The following is an 18,879-nucleotide window of genomic DNA, read 5'->3' on the forward strand; positions in this document are numbered from 1 at the left end:
GCCAGCCAGTCAAATTGTTAGGCCTTTCTAGTTGAGTTGCTGTATTTTGAATTATTTCTGTAAATTACTGCAGAAGTTTTATTTTTTTTAAATTTCATTTTATCTTTTGGACAGGTCCCCCTGGGCTTAAAGGCAACCAAGGACTGGCAGGACGTCCAGGGCAGCCTGGGCCTGCAGGATTTCCTGGACTGAAAGGGGAGAAAGGTGACCCTGGTCTTTCAGGCATTGGTATTCCTGGTCCCCCTGGACCAAAGGTACCTTTACAAAATCCTTCCATTGAAAATTACATGAGGAAATTAAATTTTGTGTTGATTTTTCCCCCTCAACTATTACTTTATATATGTTAAGTATAACTGTAAATATGTATATGAATATATTAGAAGCAAGCAGGGTTGACTTTTCAGGTGAGATAAAAATTTCTAATTTTAAAGGTGAAAATATTTATATATAACTTAATCAGGTTAAAGCAGAAGGTTGTTTACCAGACTTTTCCAGTTGGATTTACTTAGTGGCCTAATCTTCACTGTGACACTCCTGTAGTTGCTAAGGATTTATATAATTAATAGCATTGTCCCCATCTAATTATGTAGTTAATTCCTAAAAATTTCAGACATGCATTTAAGAACAAACTACTAATAATAAAGCATGGTTACTGCTTTTTAAAATTTTAAATTCTGTATAAAGTATTTTAATTAATATTACTTATATTATCCTTTCTGCCACCCACAAAAAAGTGAGAAAAAGATCTTCAGAATATCTTAGTCTTCACTGATGCCTTGCAATCGATGTTGTGCACAATTAACTTAGCAAAAACATTGCATGATTAAAGCTGCACTGGTTTCATTTTTATTCTGCACTGTCATAGGATAAAAATCTCTGATCCTGCTGGAAGAAAGGAAGGTATTTTTTCTTCAACGTAGGCCTGTTCTGAGGAAAAACTATGATACAGTACACAAAATTATAGGGGAAAACTGTGGAAATCTTTACTATTGCTGGTTTTGCTTCATTTTGTGTTGAGATGATTCACATTAACTGGACATGGGGAGAGGTGTGCACAATATACTTGTGATCTTGATGTGATGGTAGGATGGGGAACACAAAATGAGGACTTTCTTATCTTAAGAAATCTGGGTTTGTATTTCTGCTTAATGTTTTCTAGGGAGATCTTGGCTTGCCTGGATACCCAGGCAGTCCAGGTGCAAAAGGTATAGCTGGAAATCCTGGTTTGCCTGGATTTCCAGGCAGTCCAGGTGCAAAAGGAGAACCAGGCCTTCCTGGATTCCCAGGTAATCCTCAACAGATTTTTTTTTTTTTCATTTCCCCTCTTGCTAATATTGATATGAACAGCCAAACACAGTGGGTAACTGGAGGAGATTCCAGCCTCTTAGAATTTCTGGTAATCTGCTGCTTCTAAGCTTTGTGCTGTTGGAATTGTCACTGCAAAAGTGTGGGAATGCCTCTCTTATGAATGCCTTCTGAAATTGTTCCTCTGCTTCTGAAATTGTTCCTCTGCTCTGATGGGATGGAGCAGCTGTGTTAGTTAATGCTCTCCATAGCACTCACTCTTACCTCCTCTAACACACAAATATTGGGGTGAAAAAAAAAGTATTTATATTTTTTTCCTTCATGAATCAGTAAAAAAGTGCCATCCTGGAAAACTTAGCAGTTTTTTCATATCATTTATTGTCCTAAAAATGTGTTCTAAAGAGAAATTTCTGAAATATAATTAAATTATGTTTTGCACTTTGTTCTTTAAAAATATTAATAATGGTTGTTCTGTTGACAGGTGTTGGTCAGTTTTTTCATTCAAAATTTAAAGAAACGAAGTCTTTATGTTGGCTGCATTTACAGCACTAAAGGCTGTTTTACAAATATGCTTGGGATGCTTTGATGTAGAAAATTAGGGAATTTACAACTGTGGTCATGGCAACCGGAAGCTTAGCAGAAAACAAAACCTGACCATGAACCTGACAGTTTTTACCCTCTGTTTCATGTCATGCCTAAAAGGCTGAACAGCCACAAGATGTATTGAGGCACTGTCTTGGTCAGGCTCAGGTGTTGTTCAGAGCAGACACTGCAACAGATCAGTGTCTCCTGCCTCCCACTCAGTTCATGCTGTAGGGGTGAGAATCCACTGTAAACCCTAAGACCATTTTTACTTTTTCAGGAAGGGAAAAGAGGATTGGGGAAGGACTATTCAACCCCAGTTCATAATGCTTTCAATTTGTTGTCAAGCAGAAACATCTGTCTTTAAAATGGTTACTGTTGAGTTGGTGTGTCCTTGGCCATGAGCACTCACCGGTTAAGAGGAGGCTTGAGAGTAGCAGTAAGGGCAGTTGTACCAGTATCTTTTTTTTTCTGTGCATCCTTTGCTTTCTAATTCATCTCCTTACCAGCTGTAAATCTGCAAAAGGATCATAAATACAATATCTTGGTAGAATTAGTTCTTCGTTAATCAGGGCATCTCAGATTGTAGCATTTCAAGATCTGCTGAAAAGTCAGTTTTGTTCATTATTTGATTGAAATGTCTGTACTTTACAGGAACACCAGGAATTCCAGGACCAAAAGGTATTGAGGGCCCTCCAGGTAATCCTGGCCTGCCTGGACCACCTGGGCCAGTAGGTGAGCATGGACAGTGCAGCAGAGATCAGCTGCTTCTGTGAAAAACATAACACATGAAGGCACTTCCTTTCTTTTTAGCATCATGGAAATGTATCTATATGTATATGGGTGCTCGAACACCATTGCATATTGAACTTAATTCACTGAAATTAAACAGCAAAGAAAAATTTTAACTTTATTTTGAGGACTTGTATTTGCTGTCAATTCATTAGCTATTGAAACAAGAAAATAACTGTTTCTGTACTTACTAGCTTTATTAATGCTATGTATTACAGTGGTCTAACCTGTTTTTATAGGAGCAAAATCCTAATTTATTTTAAAGGGAAGCATTATATTTTTAGCAAACAGTGACTGCTTGAAAAATCACAGGCCTAAAAGGCTTTTCTAAATTGTCAGGGCACGAGAGAGAGAGAAAGGTTTAATTTTAAGATTGCACCCTTGTAAATCTTTTATTGCATTACCACACCTTCAGATTCAGATAGTGGTGAAGGGGATGCTGGTTTTCTTTACTGCAGTTTAGACAAGACTGTGCTGATGTGTTCCATCCCTGTTTTAGGTGATATTGGTCGTCCTGGCCCTCCTGGTCCTTCAGGGGAAAAGGGACAGCCTGGTCGAGATGGTATCCCTGGACCAGCGGGTCAGAAGGGTGAACCAGGTTAGGTGTCCTTCCTGTTTCTTTCCTGCTCTTCAGTCTGCATTGATATGTCCTGTTTGCTCTATTCTTTCTTTCCTGTAAGTGCCCTTATACCTTCAAAGCTGCTCCTGTGGTTCCTGGCTGCTGGGTGGCTCACAAAGGGTGCTGGCAAGCTGCCAGGGAAGCACAGGGCAAGAATTCAGCCAGCTCTCCTGGATTTCATTACCTGCCTTTAACACCAGCCCCTGCTCCTGCATTCCATGGTAGCTGTATTGCTTCAGCTCAGTTACACAGTGGATAAACAGTGTAATCCCTGCTCTAAAGATAGATCTGCAGACAAAAATGCAAACATGGTAACTCCCAAAATCTGAAAGAATGTGGATTGCAAGGGGATGGAAACAGTTATTAAAGTTAGGGATGCATTCAATAGCAAACCCTCCAACTTTGGGGAAGACTGGTGAGTGAATGAGAATCCAAGTCATCTCAAGGAATCACTTATTTAGATGAACTGCACTTTCATTGTTCTAAGCCTCATATTCCTGTTTCTGGAGACCTGAAAGCTAAATACTCATTTTTGTCTAAATCTGTCTTTTTTCAGGTCTACCAGGTTTTGGGCGTCCAGGACCCCCAGGACTCCCAGGATTGTCAGGTAAAGCTTTTCTTTTGCCTTTGTTAAAAAGCTTCAATGTAAAATGCATTTACACACCAAAACCAAGAAGGTTATGTTGTTTTTTCTGTAACGAATGCTATAGCTACAAGTAATTTCTTTTCCTCAGCAGACTGTTTTAAATTAACCACAGGAATAAAGACATTTTAATCCTGACCACTGTAATTTTGTAAATTAGCAATTATGCAGCCAGAATAAATGCATACAGAGCAATAGCCTATTGCATTGTGTGGAACTTTGCTGATTGGTGTCAGTAAATAAAGCATTCATACAACAGATGACAAATGAAGCTACTTTGCAAGTATAGGTACTCAATACATTGCTCTTTTCTGGTAGCATTAAAGCTCCTAAATTCTCCAGGCTTATTTGAAAATTTTGCAAGTATGTCTTAATTTTTAGCAGCATTTCAAGAAAAGGATGAAGTCTTAATACTGACAGGTCTCTTCACAGAAGCCTTATTTGTAGGCTTACAGTCTGTAATGATGTTTATGAATTACAGCATCACTGACTTAGGAAGACTTTTTAACATGTTATAAGCTATAGCACTTTCTCCTGCAAGGATTATTAGCCCTCACTCTTTTCTGAATGTTAGAGAATTTTACCATCTCACCCTGCAAATAAGGGGAGTTGTGGCCCAACTTGTGCCTTCTGCAAGAGAGAAATGGCTTTGCAAGTTGGCTTTTGGGCTTTATGTGAATTTGTAACAGTATTTACAAAGATGACTTTTTACAGGGCAAAAAGGAGAATTGGGATTACCTGGTCCACCGGGACCCCCTGGACTTCAAGGCCCGAAGGGAGAACCAGGTTTCCAGGGATTCCCTGGTCTGCAGGGTCCACCAGGTCCACCAGGAATACCAGGGCCACCTCTGGAAGGTCCTAAAGGTAGCCCTGGCCCACCAGGTGTTCCAGGAAGGCCAGGTAAGAGCATGATCCATACCTGTGAACATCTGCCTATACTTTGATATTTTGCTGGTGGGTCATCAGCCTTTAAATTGGCTCCGTTTATTTGGATGGATAAGGTCAAGCCTCATGGCATAGATGTGTGGGCAACTAGAGAATTTTGTTGCCAAAAAACCCCAGTATCTATAAATGAACTAGCCTGAGTTTCTCTAAATTTCGGATGCCTGGCAGCAAAAATCAAAAGCGTTCCCCGCGGGAGGTTCTCAGCATGCTGCCCCAATAATCCTCACAAGCACGATCCGGCCTCTGAACGTCTGAGGCCTTGGCAGTGTCACACCATCAGCAAACATCACCGCGCACAAACACCAAACGTAACAAGCCCCATCATTCTGAGTCATGAAAATCAAATTCCCACTAGCATCCCAGCATGGTCAGATTGGACACTGCTCCTCATCTCCGGCCCATGTAACACAAGTCATTGCTCCATCGTGGCTCCCGTGGACTCTGCGCTCCATCACGCTGTGTTCATCTTTCCATTCCATGTTTGCATCTTATTCCTGCACCAACTAATTCTGGGAGTGAGAAAACACTTCACTGAGTTAACATTGCTGAGCAACTACCTGGCCTGTGTTAGAAACTGATTTTGATTTTGTGTTATAGAATGTTTATTTGCGTTTAGATACTGCTCTTGAAAAAATCTAATTTAAATGAACCTGCCACAGCTCCAGCTCAAGCTGAGTTCTGGATCTTTAATCCAGAAGTACTGTGCTACATCTAAGATTCATCTCACATAACAGGCTTGATATTCTCCCTAAAGGAGACTGCTTTCAAACCAAGCCATTGGTAGATGACAGGGATTTTTTTCCTTTGAAGATTAATGGTGAAGTAATATTTTTGTTTATTGCCCTCAAGTTATTCTTTAAATAAAAGACTTCTCAGAAGAAAGTTAGTTTTGAGATAGTACATTTGTAAAATAGCTGCAACACAGATGTTGTTGATTTTTCGGTATCAAGGGAGAGTTTAGCATTGCAGTATACACTTGAAAAAATTTAAAGGTTCCCATTTTCCTCATGCTTGCTTCTGGCACAAGAGGAGGCAGTCACACTGAATAATGTTTCTTTGAATGGAATTTTATCAAAATATTTTCCCTAGAGCTGGGATTGAATCATGTGTTATTATCAATGGCAATATGAGTTTTTCTTTTGCAGAGTAGGCTATGAACTCATACACCCTAACTGTGTGTTTAAAAAATGAGTCATTATAAACATTGGTTTAATTTATAGCACCTTAGAACTGGGGTGCTGTTTGCCAGTACAATGAGGTTTTCTTTTAGTGCCAGTAAAAATACTTCCATTGTGTTTCATCCTAAACCTGCTTTGTGTGTGACTGATGAGGGACAACCACTCTATGGGTTAATGATCCCCAGCCAGTCCCAATGTCTCCCTGGTTTCCTATTTGGTTGGTAGAATGAGGAGTGCATGCCTTCCCCCCTTTTCCTGGAGGAACTAACTGTTCCCTGCTGTGCCCCAGGGGCTCTAACCAGGCACTGGAGCATCCCTGCAGCGTGTTTGTAGCCCCAGTTTGCTTTGGACTTTCTGTAAATTCTTCTGTATATAGGGTAGTGCAGCAATTGAAATTTTGGCCCAGGACAGTCTGTAACAGTAAAGGCTTTCATTTTTAAAAGTTTCTTATACAGAGGATATCTCCAAACTTTAAAGAAGTATTTAAGAGTATTTAAGAGTACACCAGGCTAAGCAACCTCTGAGGTATAATAGAAGTACCAAGTGAGATCTCTGCTCTACTGTAGCATTGGGGTTTTATGGAGCTGCTCATCTGTTCACACTTCCCTGCGTAAATCAAGTGTTTACTGATTCTGATCAGCTGGGAAGGTGGAGCAATGGTGGGACTCATTTTGTGCAGGTTTATCAGCAGGGGAAACAACCAGTGAGGTTCTGCTCAGCCATGTTCTCTCTCTTTTTCTCTTTCTTTCTCTTATTTCCATTTTTGTTGCATGCAATGTATAAAGTGAAGCATTTGTTTTGCTCAGTATGTGTGAACTAATGTGGATAAACCAAACTATTATTGCAGTTCTGGTACAATCAGCACTCCAGCCTTTTGTTTCTGATGGTAACAGAGTCTATTGTTGGAATGCTGATTTTGTAACATTTCAACATAAGGCAGTTACTCATAAAAGCAGCTGTGTGGCTGTCAAATTACCCCTTCCAGGGACAGAAATAAAATCAGAAGCTGTTTGCGTGTACTGTTTGTTGTTGACTTCTGGGTATATTCTAAGATTAGTAAAAGAGATGAAGTCAAACATGGTGTAGCTCTCTGACTCCAGTTGAGTTACCCCTAAAATAAACATTGATAGATGATGTTGGCATAGATTTAATAATTCACTATGAAATTAAGCCAATTTCCAGGGCAACAGCACACTGCTGTTACTCCACATGTCTGTTTTCCTTGCTATGAATAATAATAGTTTGGTGTTTTGCACACTGTATGTAAAGGAATATTGAGCTAAATCTAAAAAGAAAGGTTTAGTTGAATATGTTAGTTTGTTGATATTTCTAACAATTTTGATGTTTTTCCCCTTGTTCTAATGATGACCTTGGTGAATTCTGACCCCCTACTCCCAGGTCCCTCAGGTTAGCCCTGTAACGCCAAAATAATAACTTTGCATGAAAATGAATGTATTACTTTTGTAGTGTCTAAATGTAGATATGCAGAGTCATGTTTCAGACATACCTTTTAATTTGTGGTGGGAAAAAAATGCTCAGAGTTGGCTTTCAGCCCTCTCTTCCATGTTGTTGTGGGACTGACATTGGAAGGACACAGTTGCTCTGCCCATGGGGGAAGACCATATGAGTCTAGATTTGCAAGGCTTTTATAAAGTGTCTCCAGCTGCGAAACTTGTTTTTAGCATTTTTTTCCCTCAGTGCAGTTGGAAACAATATATTCTGATTTTCAGCTTTTTTTTAAAAAGCACATTGCGCTGTCCTCCCATGACTTGCTGCATAATTGTGTGTTGTAGCTTGGGCAAGTGACAGTAGTAATTTTTGTAGCACCTGCTACTGTTGATTTTGGACACTCTCAAGTGACTTAAATAAATTAGATGCTTCTTTTATACCAGCAGTATTGGTAGGAAAATTTATATAGACTAACAGTGATGCTTTAGATTCCCAACTTAGAGCCTTTTAAGTTTGCAGTGCAGAGAAATCCTTATTTCCATTGTTTCACTTCAGTAGCTCATTTAGAGGAAATGAGGAAAGTTCTTCCTTCCACAAGTATTTAATGAAAATAAAGCTCACAGCCATGTCCTCCCTGGCCCTAGGGCAGTGGGATAGAATTGGTGAGAACATTACTGAGACATTTATTGTAACCTTAGTGTATCAACATGGAGCACAAACTGGCACTTGGGAAGATTTTAACATCTGTGTCTAGACTGAAAATGACTTGGTATATCTATTTAATAATAATGATGTCTTTAGGTTTTGCTATGATGACTTTCAGGCAGCAAAGAACTGTCATGAAAATTTAATAAAGGAATACATTTTAGTTTTCAGCCTGCTGTCCTGAGCACCGCAAGGTAGCAAATTTGGTAGCCCCTGATGTTCGACTCCTATCTTTATGCAGCCATGTCAAAAAAAGGAAATGTGGCTTTACCTTTTAATTTAACTGTGGTCACTCAAGCAGTAACCACACTTTCAAAGAGAGCTGCCATCATGGGGTGCTGAGAGGAACTGAGCAATTGCATCAAGTTTTGTTCCACCCTGTGACTGTGATCAGCCAGAATTCAGTGATGAACATGTGTAGGACTGCTTTATAAATCATAGCAAAACTTACCTATCAGTGAAATATAGTTTATAAGTACTTAACAGTAACAAGGAAATGTCCATGTCATTATTTTTAACAACTGTATTACAGTTAATATTTAAATTAATTTACCAGATATGTAAGAAATAGTGCTGTGAGATAAACCTGTATATTTATTGTAGTTTTTAGCTGCAAATTGCATGGTGATATGTTGATATATTGAAATCATTTCACTGACATGAAATATGCAAGTGGCACAGGAGCTAAAATATATATTAACTTAGGAGCATTGTAGGGACAACCAGCTTATCTTTTGAGAGAGAACATTTAAATCATTTTTCTAAGGATGTTATCACGTGCCATTCTCCATATAATCTTGAGCAGGTAAATTAGCATCTTGATATATTTTTATCAAAACAAAATAATGCCAACAGTAAAGACAACAAACTCTAAATTTGCAAGTTCTGCTGTGTTTTTGCTTACAGCATTTGCAGCCCTGTTGATTCATGTCAATCCTGCTTACAGTTTCACAGAGGGCATAAGCCTACTTTTCAGTCCTGGAATTGTATTCACATATAGTTGAGGCTCATACCTGATTAGTAGTGATAAGTCCTTCTGTTAGTCACACTTCCCCTCTGCCCAAAGCAGAATTTTGCACAAGAGTGAGCTATAATTCACAATTTTCCTACTTGCCAAGCACCAGGCTCTGAGAGTATTGTCAGTGAAATGGTTGCATAGTCCAAACCCTGTTGTGAGCAGGACTAACCATTTATAGGCCTTAGCTGTAATGTTAAAGCAATAATATGTTCTTTAGTGAAGCTTAAGTTTGCTGTTAAATGAAGTGTCAAATTAGTTTCAGTAGAGCCTAGTCACCAGAATAACTAGTATCTGAAATACCTGTTTGTGTATTCATGTGTGGTTTTATGCATGCATGTGGATTATACTGTAAATACAAAATATGTTGGTGAAATGGGTTGTTGTGTAGTGTATATGCTGTCATCTGTACTATTTCTAACTAGTAATCTTGTTTTGTACTGTGATGTCTGACCCTTCTAACATCGATCATTGGGCTTTGGTGAACTCTGATCCTTCCAGGGCCTCCAGGTTAGACTCTTAACTCGGGCAATTTGTTTTACTGCATTGCACTTGATGTAAGAGAAACAGATGTTTTCTGTAACTCTGTGATTGTCTTTTTAAGGGCTGTGGTTACTCTGCAGACTGTGTGTGTTTGATTAGCATGCCCCAGATGGTAACCTGGTATTTTTTGCATGTGTACAGTACCAGACCAGTATGAAAGAGCAAAATAAACACAAAAATCCTCTCATGGCGGGATGTTTTCTGTAGCTGAAACTGCTACAGGATATGTGTGAAATCTAGTACAAAACTGCTGTTGATTTTAAAAGGGAAGGAATTCTATACTCAAACTTGCATGCAGAAACACAAATCATCAAATTTATCCATTGGGTATAGACTATGAGGATGTCAAAGGAGACTCAAAGTTGAGAAGTACTGAAAATCCAGCACACTGATAAATGTTAGATTTGTACTACATGAGAGAATGTCATAGCACTGTCCTGCAAAAAAATCCTTTTGTTAATCCAGTTATGAACTCTAACTTGTAAAATGTTATTAGCTGTTCTGCAATTGCTTATGGTTTATTTTGCCACAAAAATTATACTGGTTACCTTCATTTAGATGGTGGGACAAAGGTGGAGGTCTCATCTTTGAGTTCTCCAGATATCAAAGTTTCTTTTATACCCACTGCTTTGTTTTCTATTAATCTAGCTGTAACAAAAGCAAAATATTTATAGACCAGCCCAGTTTCTCTATTAGATTTACACAGTGTAAGTCTACTAAAGATTTAAAAAATCAGTTGCAGAGAGAGTCATTCAACATAAGGAAGTTTCTGCAGCTCATGTTATGTAGGCAAGGCAGAATGACAAGCTTCCTGCTGCCCAGCAGTCAGGAGACAGCACACGTGTGCTCCTTAATAGGTATGTCAAATTCTAACAAGAAAGCAGCACTACAGTATTCACACTGTACTGTGCTAGTGTTGAGACTAGCTTACAAAAGGAATTCAGGCTGTTAAGAAGCACTTAAGACATGGTGAATGTAATGAAGGTCAGCAGAGAGGATATTTGTACCATCTAATTTTGGGTTTCTTGGCTCCTGGTAAAGGCACTGGTCTGGTCACCAGTAAGCTGCTAATGCAGGTGAGCTGCACTGCCTTCTGGAAAGCCCTGCTTCATCAGCTAGATAAGGGGCCTTGGTTCCTGAGTTGGGTAGTACAAATAATTCCTCTTGCTTGTTTTCCTTTTAGTTTACCCGGAATTTAGCACTGAAATAAAGCTGGGAAATTAAGCCAAAATAAAAATATCTTTTTCTTTTTTTTTTTTTTTTAAACACTCAAGGCACAAACTTGGGGAAAATTAATGATATATACTGATGCGTGCATATTTGTTCTGCAATGTTAAGGTCCACCAGGCCCAGAAGGTCCACGAGGGCCACCAGGCAGTGGAGGACTTAAAGGGGAAAAAGGGAACCCAGGTCCACCTGGTCCACCTGGCCTGACTGGTCCAAAGGGAGATCAAGGACCACCTGGACGCCAGGTAGGACAAGAAATGGAGTTTTCCCCTAGTTAATTTTTAAATCCAATAAAAATGGAATATATTTGGGTGGAACATGCAGTTTACCATAATAAAAGCCAAAATGTGGTAGCTAACACCCTGTCTTTTAGCAAGGCAGAGGATCTTTTCCTCAGCTGTCCCCCAGTATCGAGGCAGGATGTCCCTGCTGTATTCCCATGGGAGCTGGAGCTGTCCATGCAGCCTCGTGTTCCCTCTCTCACTGCCAGCCCCCCATGGCCTCAGCCCTCTGCAGCCCCCAGTGGGCTTTGTTGTCCCCAGCCACCTGTTCCATCCTGGTTCTCTGGAGCTGCTGAGATGAGGAATAACATGAGGCTCTTCTCTTCAGGGGGATCCTGGGCGTCCAGGTCTGAATGGAATGAAGGGTGACCCCGGGGTTCCAGGCGTTCCAGGATTCCCAGGTATTTCACTGGCTATTCCCAGGTATTTAACCAGCATTCTGAGCAAAACCTCCAGACACAGTAACAGCCTGTTTAGGCCATTCCTGCAGCAGACTTTGTAGAACAGCATGTTCTTTCACTGGGTAACTGTGTGAATTTGATGTTTCAGGTATGAAGGGTCCCACTGGACCTGCAGGACCCGCTGGCCTCATGGGCAGCCAGGGACTGCCAGGCCCACCAGGTAGGAGTCCAGGGTAGTGGCACTGTCACTTGTGCTCCCTGTCAGTAGAATTTGTTACACAGATTACTTGGTCTCAGCCACCAAAGTGAGTGAGCAAGATCTTCAGCATAATTCCAACCTGTACTTTTTAGCCCCTACCCTACAAGTAATTCTAATGTGTTTCATACTCTGTATCTGGTCTATATGGATTAACTCCTTGGGGGTGGGGGAGTCACCAAGAGTACCTTTTTGTCCTATATATACACTTATTCTTTCTTGCAATTATGGAGCTCTTGGCTGCTGATTTTGAAATAAAGAAACTGTTTCTAATGCTGACTTCCACCTTGTTTATCTAACACCAATCGTCCTTCTCTCAGGTCCACCAGGTTTACCAGGTACCATTGGACGAAGTGTTGTTGTCAAAGGTGATCCTGGTTCCCCAGGTCCTCCAGGACAGCCTGGCTCCAAAGGGCCACCTGGATTGCCAGGGCCACAGGGATTGCCAGGTATGATCCAAGGTGGCTGCAGAGGACATGGTCAGAAATGTGTCTGAGTGCAGGTGGCAGTGCCAGTGACATGGCACAGGCTGCAGAGATGAGTTACTGAGCTCAGCAAGGGACAAGAGAGAAATGCAGGTTAACAGATAAAAGATGAACAGAGGATTCCACCATGCACATCTGGTTTAATGGGCTGTTCTTCTCTTGAGTCAGAAAGAAGCAACAGATGAGTCATTGACAACTTGAAGATTTCTGTAGTGAGATTTCAAGAGATTTTATTTCAGTTATGCTTTTGTGTGTTCTAGGTCCAATTGGTCTTCCTGGTGACCCAGGGAGAGATGGACTTCCTGGTTTTGATGGTCCAGCAGGACGAAAAGGAGAGAGAGGTCTTCCAGGCCAACCAGGTAGGGTGCTGATGCTATGAGGACTCACTGGAAAAAGAGTGTCCCATTTCTGAATGGAGGCTAATACTGGGAAGTAAGATCTTTGCTTCATGGGAATAATGATAAAATCATTATTTCAGGATTTTCCTAATGCAAAAATATTACAAACACCTGAAGACACTTTGATTTGGAATATTTTCAGCACAAATATATTGCTGGTCATTGCTGAATAACATTGTCAAGTGCTTTACCTCAAGCTTAATGGCATCCCCCCTTTGTAGCACAGATGATGCAGAGGAGATAATGAAGATTGTAAGAAACTGAAGAGAGAGATTAGTAAAATAATGCTTATTTTGCATGGAAATTATGAATGGGGAAAATTGGCTTCATGAAAATGTTTCACTAAAGTCAGACACTGGACTACCATTTAGGTATTTCTTAGAACTACTGAACTAGGATTTGAGCAATCAGACAAGGCACTGGGAAAATTTTCTAAAGGTAATAGATATTAATTAGCTCTGTATTGCAACTTTTGAGAAAAAATATTAGAATTAAAGCAGGTGAAAAGAATACAAAAATCCATAACAACTCTTTTTCCTTTTTGTCTGAGCAGCTCTATGAAATGTTAGCATTATTTTAGTAAAAATATGTAAATAATGACTGCAGAATAACACAGCCTAAATATCTGTAGTTATATTTCCTGATATTGCTGTTCAAGAACAGCCTTTTCTTACACATTTATCAGTTATATTACTCATTTTTGCTCACATTCAAGGCTGTTCTAGCTTATTTCCACTTTTAGTAACCTATTCCAAAATTGGCAGCAGCTTTTCATTTTGATGAACTTTGGCTCAGGTGTTACCACAGCATGGCCTGGAGTAAGACTTGCCCCTGTTTCTGGCTCTGTGATTTATTTTGTGATCTTGATCTCTATTTCAACATTATCTTAAGCTGCATGCACAGTTATGTTTTGGAAGTGGGGAGCTGACTGAAGTCATTCCAGCAGCTGCTGTGTTTTCTGCAGTTATTATAATGCCTGACAACCCTGAGAGTATTTAGCTTCACAATACCCCTACAAAACAGAGAAGTTGCACTGTTACAACCACCTATGGCAATCTCCCTGATTCAACCAAGCTTAATTAAAAAAAAAAATCCAGGAAGACAGTGTGTTAGGAAATACCAGGTGCCCTAAAACAGAAAACAGAAGCACTCCATCATGAGACCAACAACCTTCCAGAGATGTGTTGGTCCTAAAAGAGCAAGCAGTGGTGTTAATCAACACTGTGTGCTGTGTTTATCTCCTGTGGACAGGTTCACGAGGAGTACAAGGACCTCCTGGTCCTGATGGTTTACAAGGCCCACCTGGTCTTCCTGGAACAGCTTCTGTTGCTCATGGATTCCTTATAACTCGGCACAGCCAGACCAGGGATACACCACTATGTCCACAAGGAACAGCAAGAATATATGATGGATTCTCTCTTCTGTATGTGCAAGGAAATGAGAGAGCACATGGCCAGGATTTGGGTGAGATATTCTGTATGCTCTCTAAGAGGAAACATGCTGCTTCTTCAAGTGCTTGGGTTCTTTGAAGACAGAGCAGTCTTGGAGATTTCTAGAGGAGGATGGGGATTGCATGCTGAGATCTGCTGTCTCCAGAGGATGCACACTGTAATTCAGGATGAAGGAATGTAAACCAAAATGAAGTTTTTTCCCCTATGACAATTTGATGGCCCTTGCTGTGCACTCACAGGAGGGAGAGGAAGGATCCACAAGTACTGCTCTCAAAGAATTGCTATAAAAAGCAACGAAGTGAAAACTTTGCTGTCTTGTGTCTGACTCTGTAGGTACTGCTGGGAGCTGTCTTAGACGTTTCAGCACCATGCCCTTCATGTTCTGCAACATCAACAATGTTTGTAACTTTGCATCAAGGAATGACTACTCCTACTGGCTGTCAACCCCCGAGTCGATGCCGATGAGCATGGAGCCACTGACTGGGCCAAGCATCCAGCCCTTCATCAGCCGGTGAGGCACAGCAGGCCAGCAGCTGATTTAGTATCTGAGAAACAGTATATCTTACCCCACGTGTTTCCAACATGCACCTTGGGAATTAACAGATAAATCTGTCATGTTTTGTTCTGGGAGAGACTAGAAAAATAGGAGCTTTTTAAGTATTCATTGTCTGCAGAGGTTCATTTCCCTGCAGCAGTGATAAGAGGCTGTACAGCTTTCCTCAAACAAGCAATCTCTGTAGTCAGCAGTGTGAGATCACTGTGGAGAGGAAAGAGAACTTGGAAGCCACTGGCTTTAGGATTAAGGCACTCACCTGGGAACTTTGAGCTTCCAGTTTTTGTTTCGGGGACTGCTTCAGTATTTTACCCAATGTAGTGAAAATACAGACAGATTTGAGCTCCAAACTACTCTTATTGCAGTTACAAAATATGTGAGAAATAGAAGTCTGGGTTAATAGGTGAGTTTTGTTCTCTTTTTCAGTGTAAGAATTCTTAATAAAGCAAAACATACTCCTATTATATTTTAAAATCACGTGTTTCTCTGGTATTCCCGTGTGTCCAGGTGTGTTGTCTGTGAAGCTCCTGCTATGGTGATAGCTGTCCACAGCCAGACCATTCAGATCCCTTCATGTCCTCCAGGCTGGGACTCCCTCTGGATTGGTTACTCTTTCATGATGGTAAGAACTGCCTCCTACCCCAGAAACAGCTACTGCCTGCCCACCTGTGTCCTCAGCTGCTTTAGGACACTGATAAGTACTGCAAGGGTTGGCATGTTACCTTCAGCCCCTAACCAAGGTAGCCAGGACTGACAGCACACAGATCTCAGCGTCACTGAGGTTTATGGAGGTGTCTGACACCACACTATCTCTGCCAAAAATGAACAGTAGCTGACTGCTGTGCTATCCAGTTTTAACACCTAAGATCCTTGTTTGTGTCCTTCTTCCCTCCACTAGCACACAAGTGCTGGAGCAGAGGGCTCTGGGCAGGCCTTGGCCTCTCCTGGCTCCTGTTTGGAAGAGTTCCGCTCAGCGCCGTTCATCGAATGCCATGGCCGGGGCACCTGCAATTACTATGCCAATTCCTACAGCTTCTGGCTGGCAACTGTAGAGGTGTCAGAAATGTTCAGGTAAGAGAACCTGTTTCTTGTCTATTGCTTTATTCCAGAATGAATGCTTTTGAAACTGAATTTATTCCAAAGATCAAAAGATATTTGTTTATAGGGATATAGGGAAATAACTTAGCTTGTTTTCCCCCTCACAACCAGTTTTTCAAGTGTTTCTTTGGTACGCCTTTAATATTATGTGAAAACTTGCTAGGGCACATTCTGTTTTGCAAGGAGCCAGATTCTTTTTGTGTGAGCTCTCATTCACATTTTGTTGTAGTACCTCCTCTGAAAGTAGTCCTACTGTGTTTACTATATTTGGAGCCCAAAAAAAATTTTTTGATTTTTTTCTTGCCAAACCTTTCAATAAATCCAAATATTTTGAAAGGTGATTCACAGATATACAAGGGATAGGAGTGAAGGGCAAGATCAACTCTACTTAAATCTTTTGAGGCAGAGGTTCATATGACTTGTTTTTAAAAATCTTACGTGAAGAAGGTTTCCTACCCTCCATGGCCAGCATTTCTTCCACACATTGCAGAAGGAAACAGGATGATATTTTGGCTGCAAGGAAGCCAGTGGCCATTGTGTCCTCAGCTTCTTTGCAGTCAGCATTTCAGCTGGAGTCTCTCAGCTTCTCCAACTTTTTCCCTTTCAAATTGAGTAGCAAATCATTTCTTCAATGAAGAATCATCTCTTTTCATAGAATAAATAGCTACTGCCCCGTTTGTGTGCTGATAAACTCTTTAATATTCCCACTGCCCCCTAATTGAAAAGTGTAGCTTTGTGGCACAGGGCTGGCCCTATGCTCTGAGCAGTGGGGGCCCCTAAGTTGGTTTTGTGTAACACCTACAATCAGGGAGGGTACTTGACATGATAATTCATCACTCTTCAGTTTTCTGGGTAGCTGATTATTGGTAATTCACCAGTGAAAATTTCCTATTGGTAACTGCCATGCACCTTGAGATTTGCCTTTAATGTTTTGTCCCTCCCATTAAAACAACTTCCTTCTTCATTCTGTTTTTTAAATAAACTTTTAAGCATTTGACTTGTGTGCACACATATTACACTAATTGCATTAATCTCCCACCTTGTTAGCCTTTCAAAATAAAAATAAATTATTTGGTAAAGCTACCACTTAAATGCAGCTCTGACTGTAGCAGTACTTTTGGTGTGTTGTTAAAGTACCCTTCAACTAAAGGCCAGAAACAGACCCAGATACAGTCTCAAATGTACACAGTTCACCTTCCCCTTGGGTTGTGTTTGTGCTCCATCATCTGCCAGACTGAAACAGTGCTTAGCATATCTTGGGGACACTGACACAACTGAGCATCTGTCACCTGCTGCTGGCAACAGACTGAATGAGCCCTCTTAGAAAAACTTGCCAATTCAGGATTCATTCCCTGCTCACATACGTCAGTTTTAAATGAAACAGTGAATTCAGTGGAAGTTGAACTGTAAACAAAGAAAAATCTAAACTGTAAACAAAGAAAAACCTAATGCAACCTTTCCTTTGTGTCTGTCAACCAGCAAACCTCAGTCTGAGACACTGAAAGCTGGAGACTTGAGGACGCGGATTAGTCGTTGTCAAGTTTGCATGAAGAAGACGTAACATCTTGGAGAATGTTTTATAAAACAGTTGAAAATTCCTAAGATGCACTGTCTTCCAGCTGCAACAATGGTGCTACTGTGCAGAAAGAAAAGAAAAAACAAATCCAAACTGTTTTTACCATGCAAATTCAAGTGTACCTCACTCATGTGCCAAACTAAGGGTTGTTCAGTATGTATTTGACAACAGGACTAAGATGAAAGAATTGACCTCTTGGAAACAGAAAAGAACACTTGAGGTTCACCAAGGATCAGAAGATGAATTTTTTCATTTCTCTCCCTGTACCAAAATGGCACCTTTTTGATCAACCAAGAGAATTGAGAAGAACACGACGCACTGAGTATGTTTAAAATAACAAGACTGCAGTTTTGAAAAACATTTTTCATGGTGCTACTAACCCTACTGTATTTTTAATATGAAATTTTAAGCTTATTTCTCTTTGTAAGTAATGAAATGTGTATATTGTGTAAACACCTTTTTAATCTAAACTTTCAGTCATCTAGAAACAAACCAGACTGATATAAAAATTCTTATGTCTAAAATTAAAAGATAAGACAGTATTTTATTATGAAACTTGTGGTACAGAGAGAATTTACCCCTCTTATGCCAATTTATTCATTTAATTTTTCATTTCCTTCTCAGTTGCCAACCTGATATATTTGGGGAATGCACAATTATTCTGAAGTAATTTTGATCAGGGTTTTAAATGTTTTACACCATACTAGCAGTGGTTTTATTTGTGCTTAGAAAACCCAATCCACTTGAAAAGGGGTTTTTTATCTTGTGAAAATATGTGAAATTATTAGCCATATTCTATATCCTTCTTTTAAGAATACAAGTCACATTCACATTTTAGTAATCAGTTTGGTTTAACCAAACCTGTCCTTTGGGAATATCCAGTTACCAAAGCATTTAGGGTGATGCTTACATGAAACTTCACCACTGAAGTGGTGTCATATGTTTTATCCAGAATAGTATACACACTAAGAAACCTTCTGAATAAAATAAAGCATAAGCTGGTGGAAACCTTCCTATTTACAAATTTATCTTTTAATCTTATGTGAATTTATACACATCCACAATGTATTCACAGTATACAGCAACTCCTGTGTATGTATAGTTCACATAAGGCCTTGAAAGATGGTGCATGCAGTCTTTCTGATGTCAGTTTGTAAGAATCCTCCTATGTATGTCTAAAGAGTGTCACTACTTGTGCAATAGCTGAAAAGTGATCACTTTTGTATGCATGACTGTTCAGCTTCTATGGTCAGAGCGTTTCATTTACCCTCGTGTATAAACAGCTCCCTGGCAATGCAGGACTCTGTCAAGTGACAATACCTTCATATTTTCATTGTATATTGCCACCTCGACTTTCAATACAACCTAACTTGTGAA

General features: G+C 40.1%; 1 protein-coding gene across 1 annotated transcript in view; it reads left to right on the forward strand.

The window, feature by feature from the left end:
• Positions 1-18,879, forward strand: part of COL4A5 (collagen type IV alpha 5 chain) — a 42,992-nt gene extending 24,113 nt beyond the window's left edge. Inside the window, exons 30-46 of the mRNA XM_058032586.1 lie at positions 115-254; positions 1,160-1,286; positions 2,542-2,622; positions 3,179-3,277; positions 3,855-3,905; positions 4,656-4,841; positions 9,735-9,743; positions 11,115-11,248; positions 11,613-11,685; positions 11,834-11,905; positions 12,262-12,390; positions 12,687-12,785; positions 14,076-14,288; positions 14,609-14,786; positions 15,336-15,450; positions 15,727-15,899; positions 17,406-18,879. Coding sequence (XP_057888569.1) covers positions 115-254; positions 1,160-1,286; positions 2,542-2,622; positions 3,179-3,277; positions 3,855-3,905; positions 4,656-4,841; positions 9,735-9,743; positions 11,115-11,248; positions 11,613-11,685; positions 11,834-11,905; positions 12,262-12,390; positions 12,687-12,785; positions 14,076-14,288; positions 14,609-14,786; positions 15,336-15,450; positions 15,727-15,899; positions 17,406-17,487 — 1,961 coding nt within the window. The 3' untranslated portion in view covers positions 17,488-18,879. The remainder of the gene's footprint in view (positions 1-114; positions 255-1,159; positions 1,287-2,541; positions 2,623-3,178; positions 3,278-3,854; positions 3,906-4,655; positions 4,842-9,734; positions 9,744-11,114; positions 11,249-11,612; positions 11,686-11,833; positions 11,906-12,261; positions 12,391-12,686; positions 12,786-14,075; positions 14,289-14,608; positions 14,787-15,335; positions 15,451-15,726; positions 15,900-17,405) is intronic.

Source organism: Melospiza georgiana, chromosome 12 (assembly GCF_028018845.1).
Source record: "Melospiza georgiana isolate bMelGeo1 chromosome 12, bMelGeo1.pri, whole genome shotgun sequence".
Classification (NCBI taxonomy): Eukaryota; Metazoa; Chordata; class Aves; order Passeriformes; family Passerellidae; genus Melospiza; species Melospiza georgiana.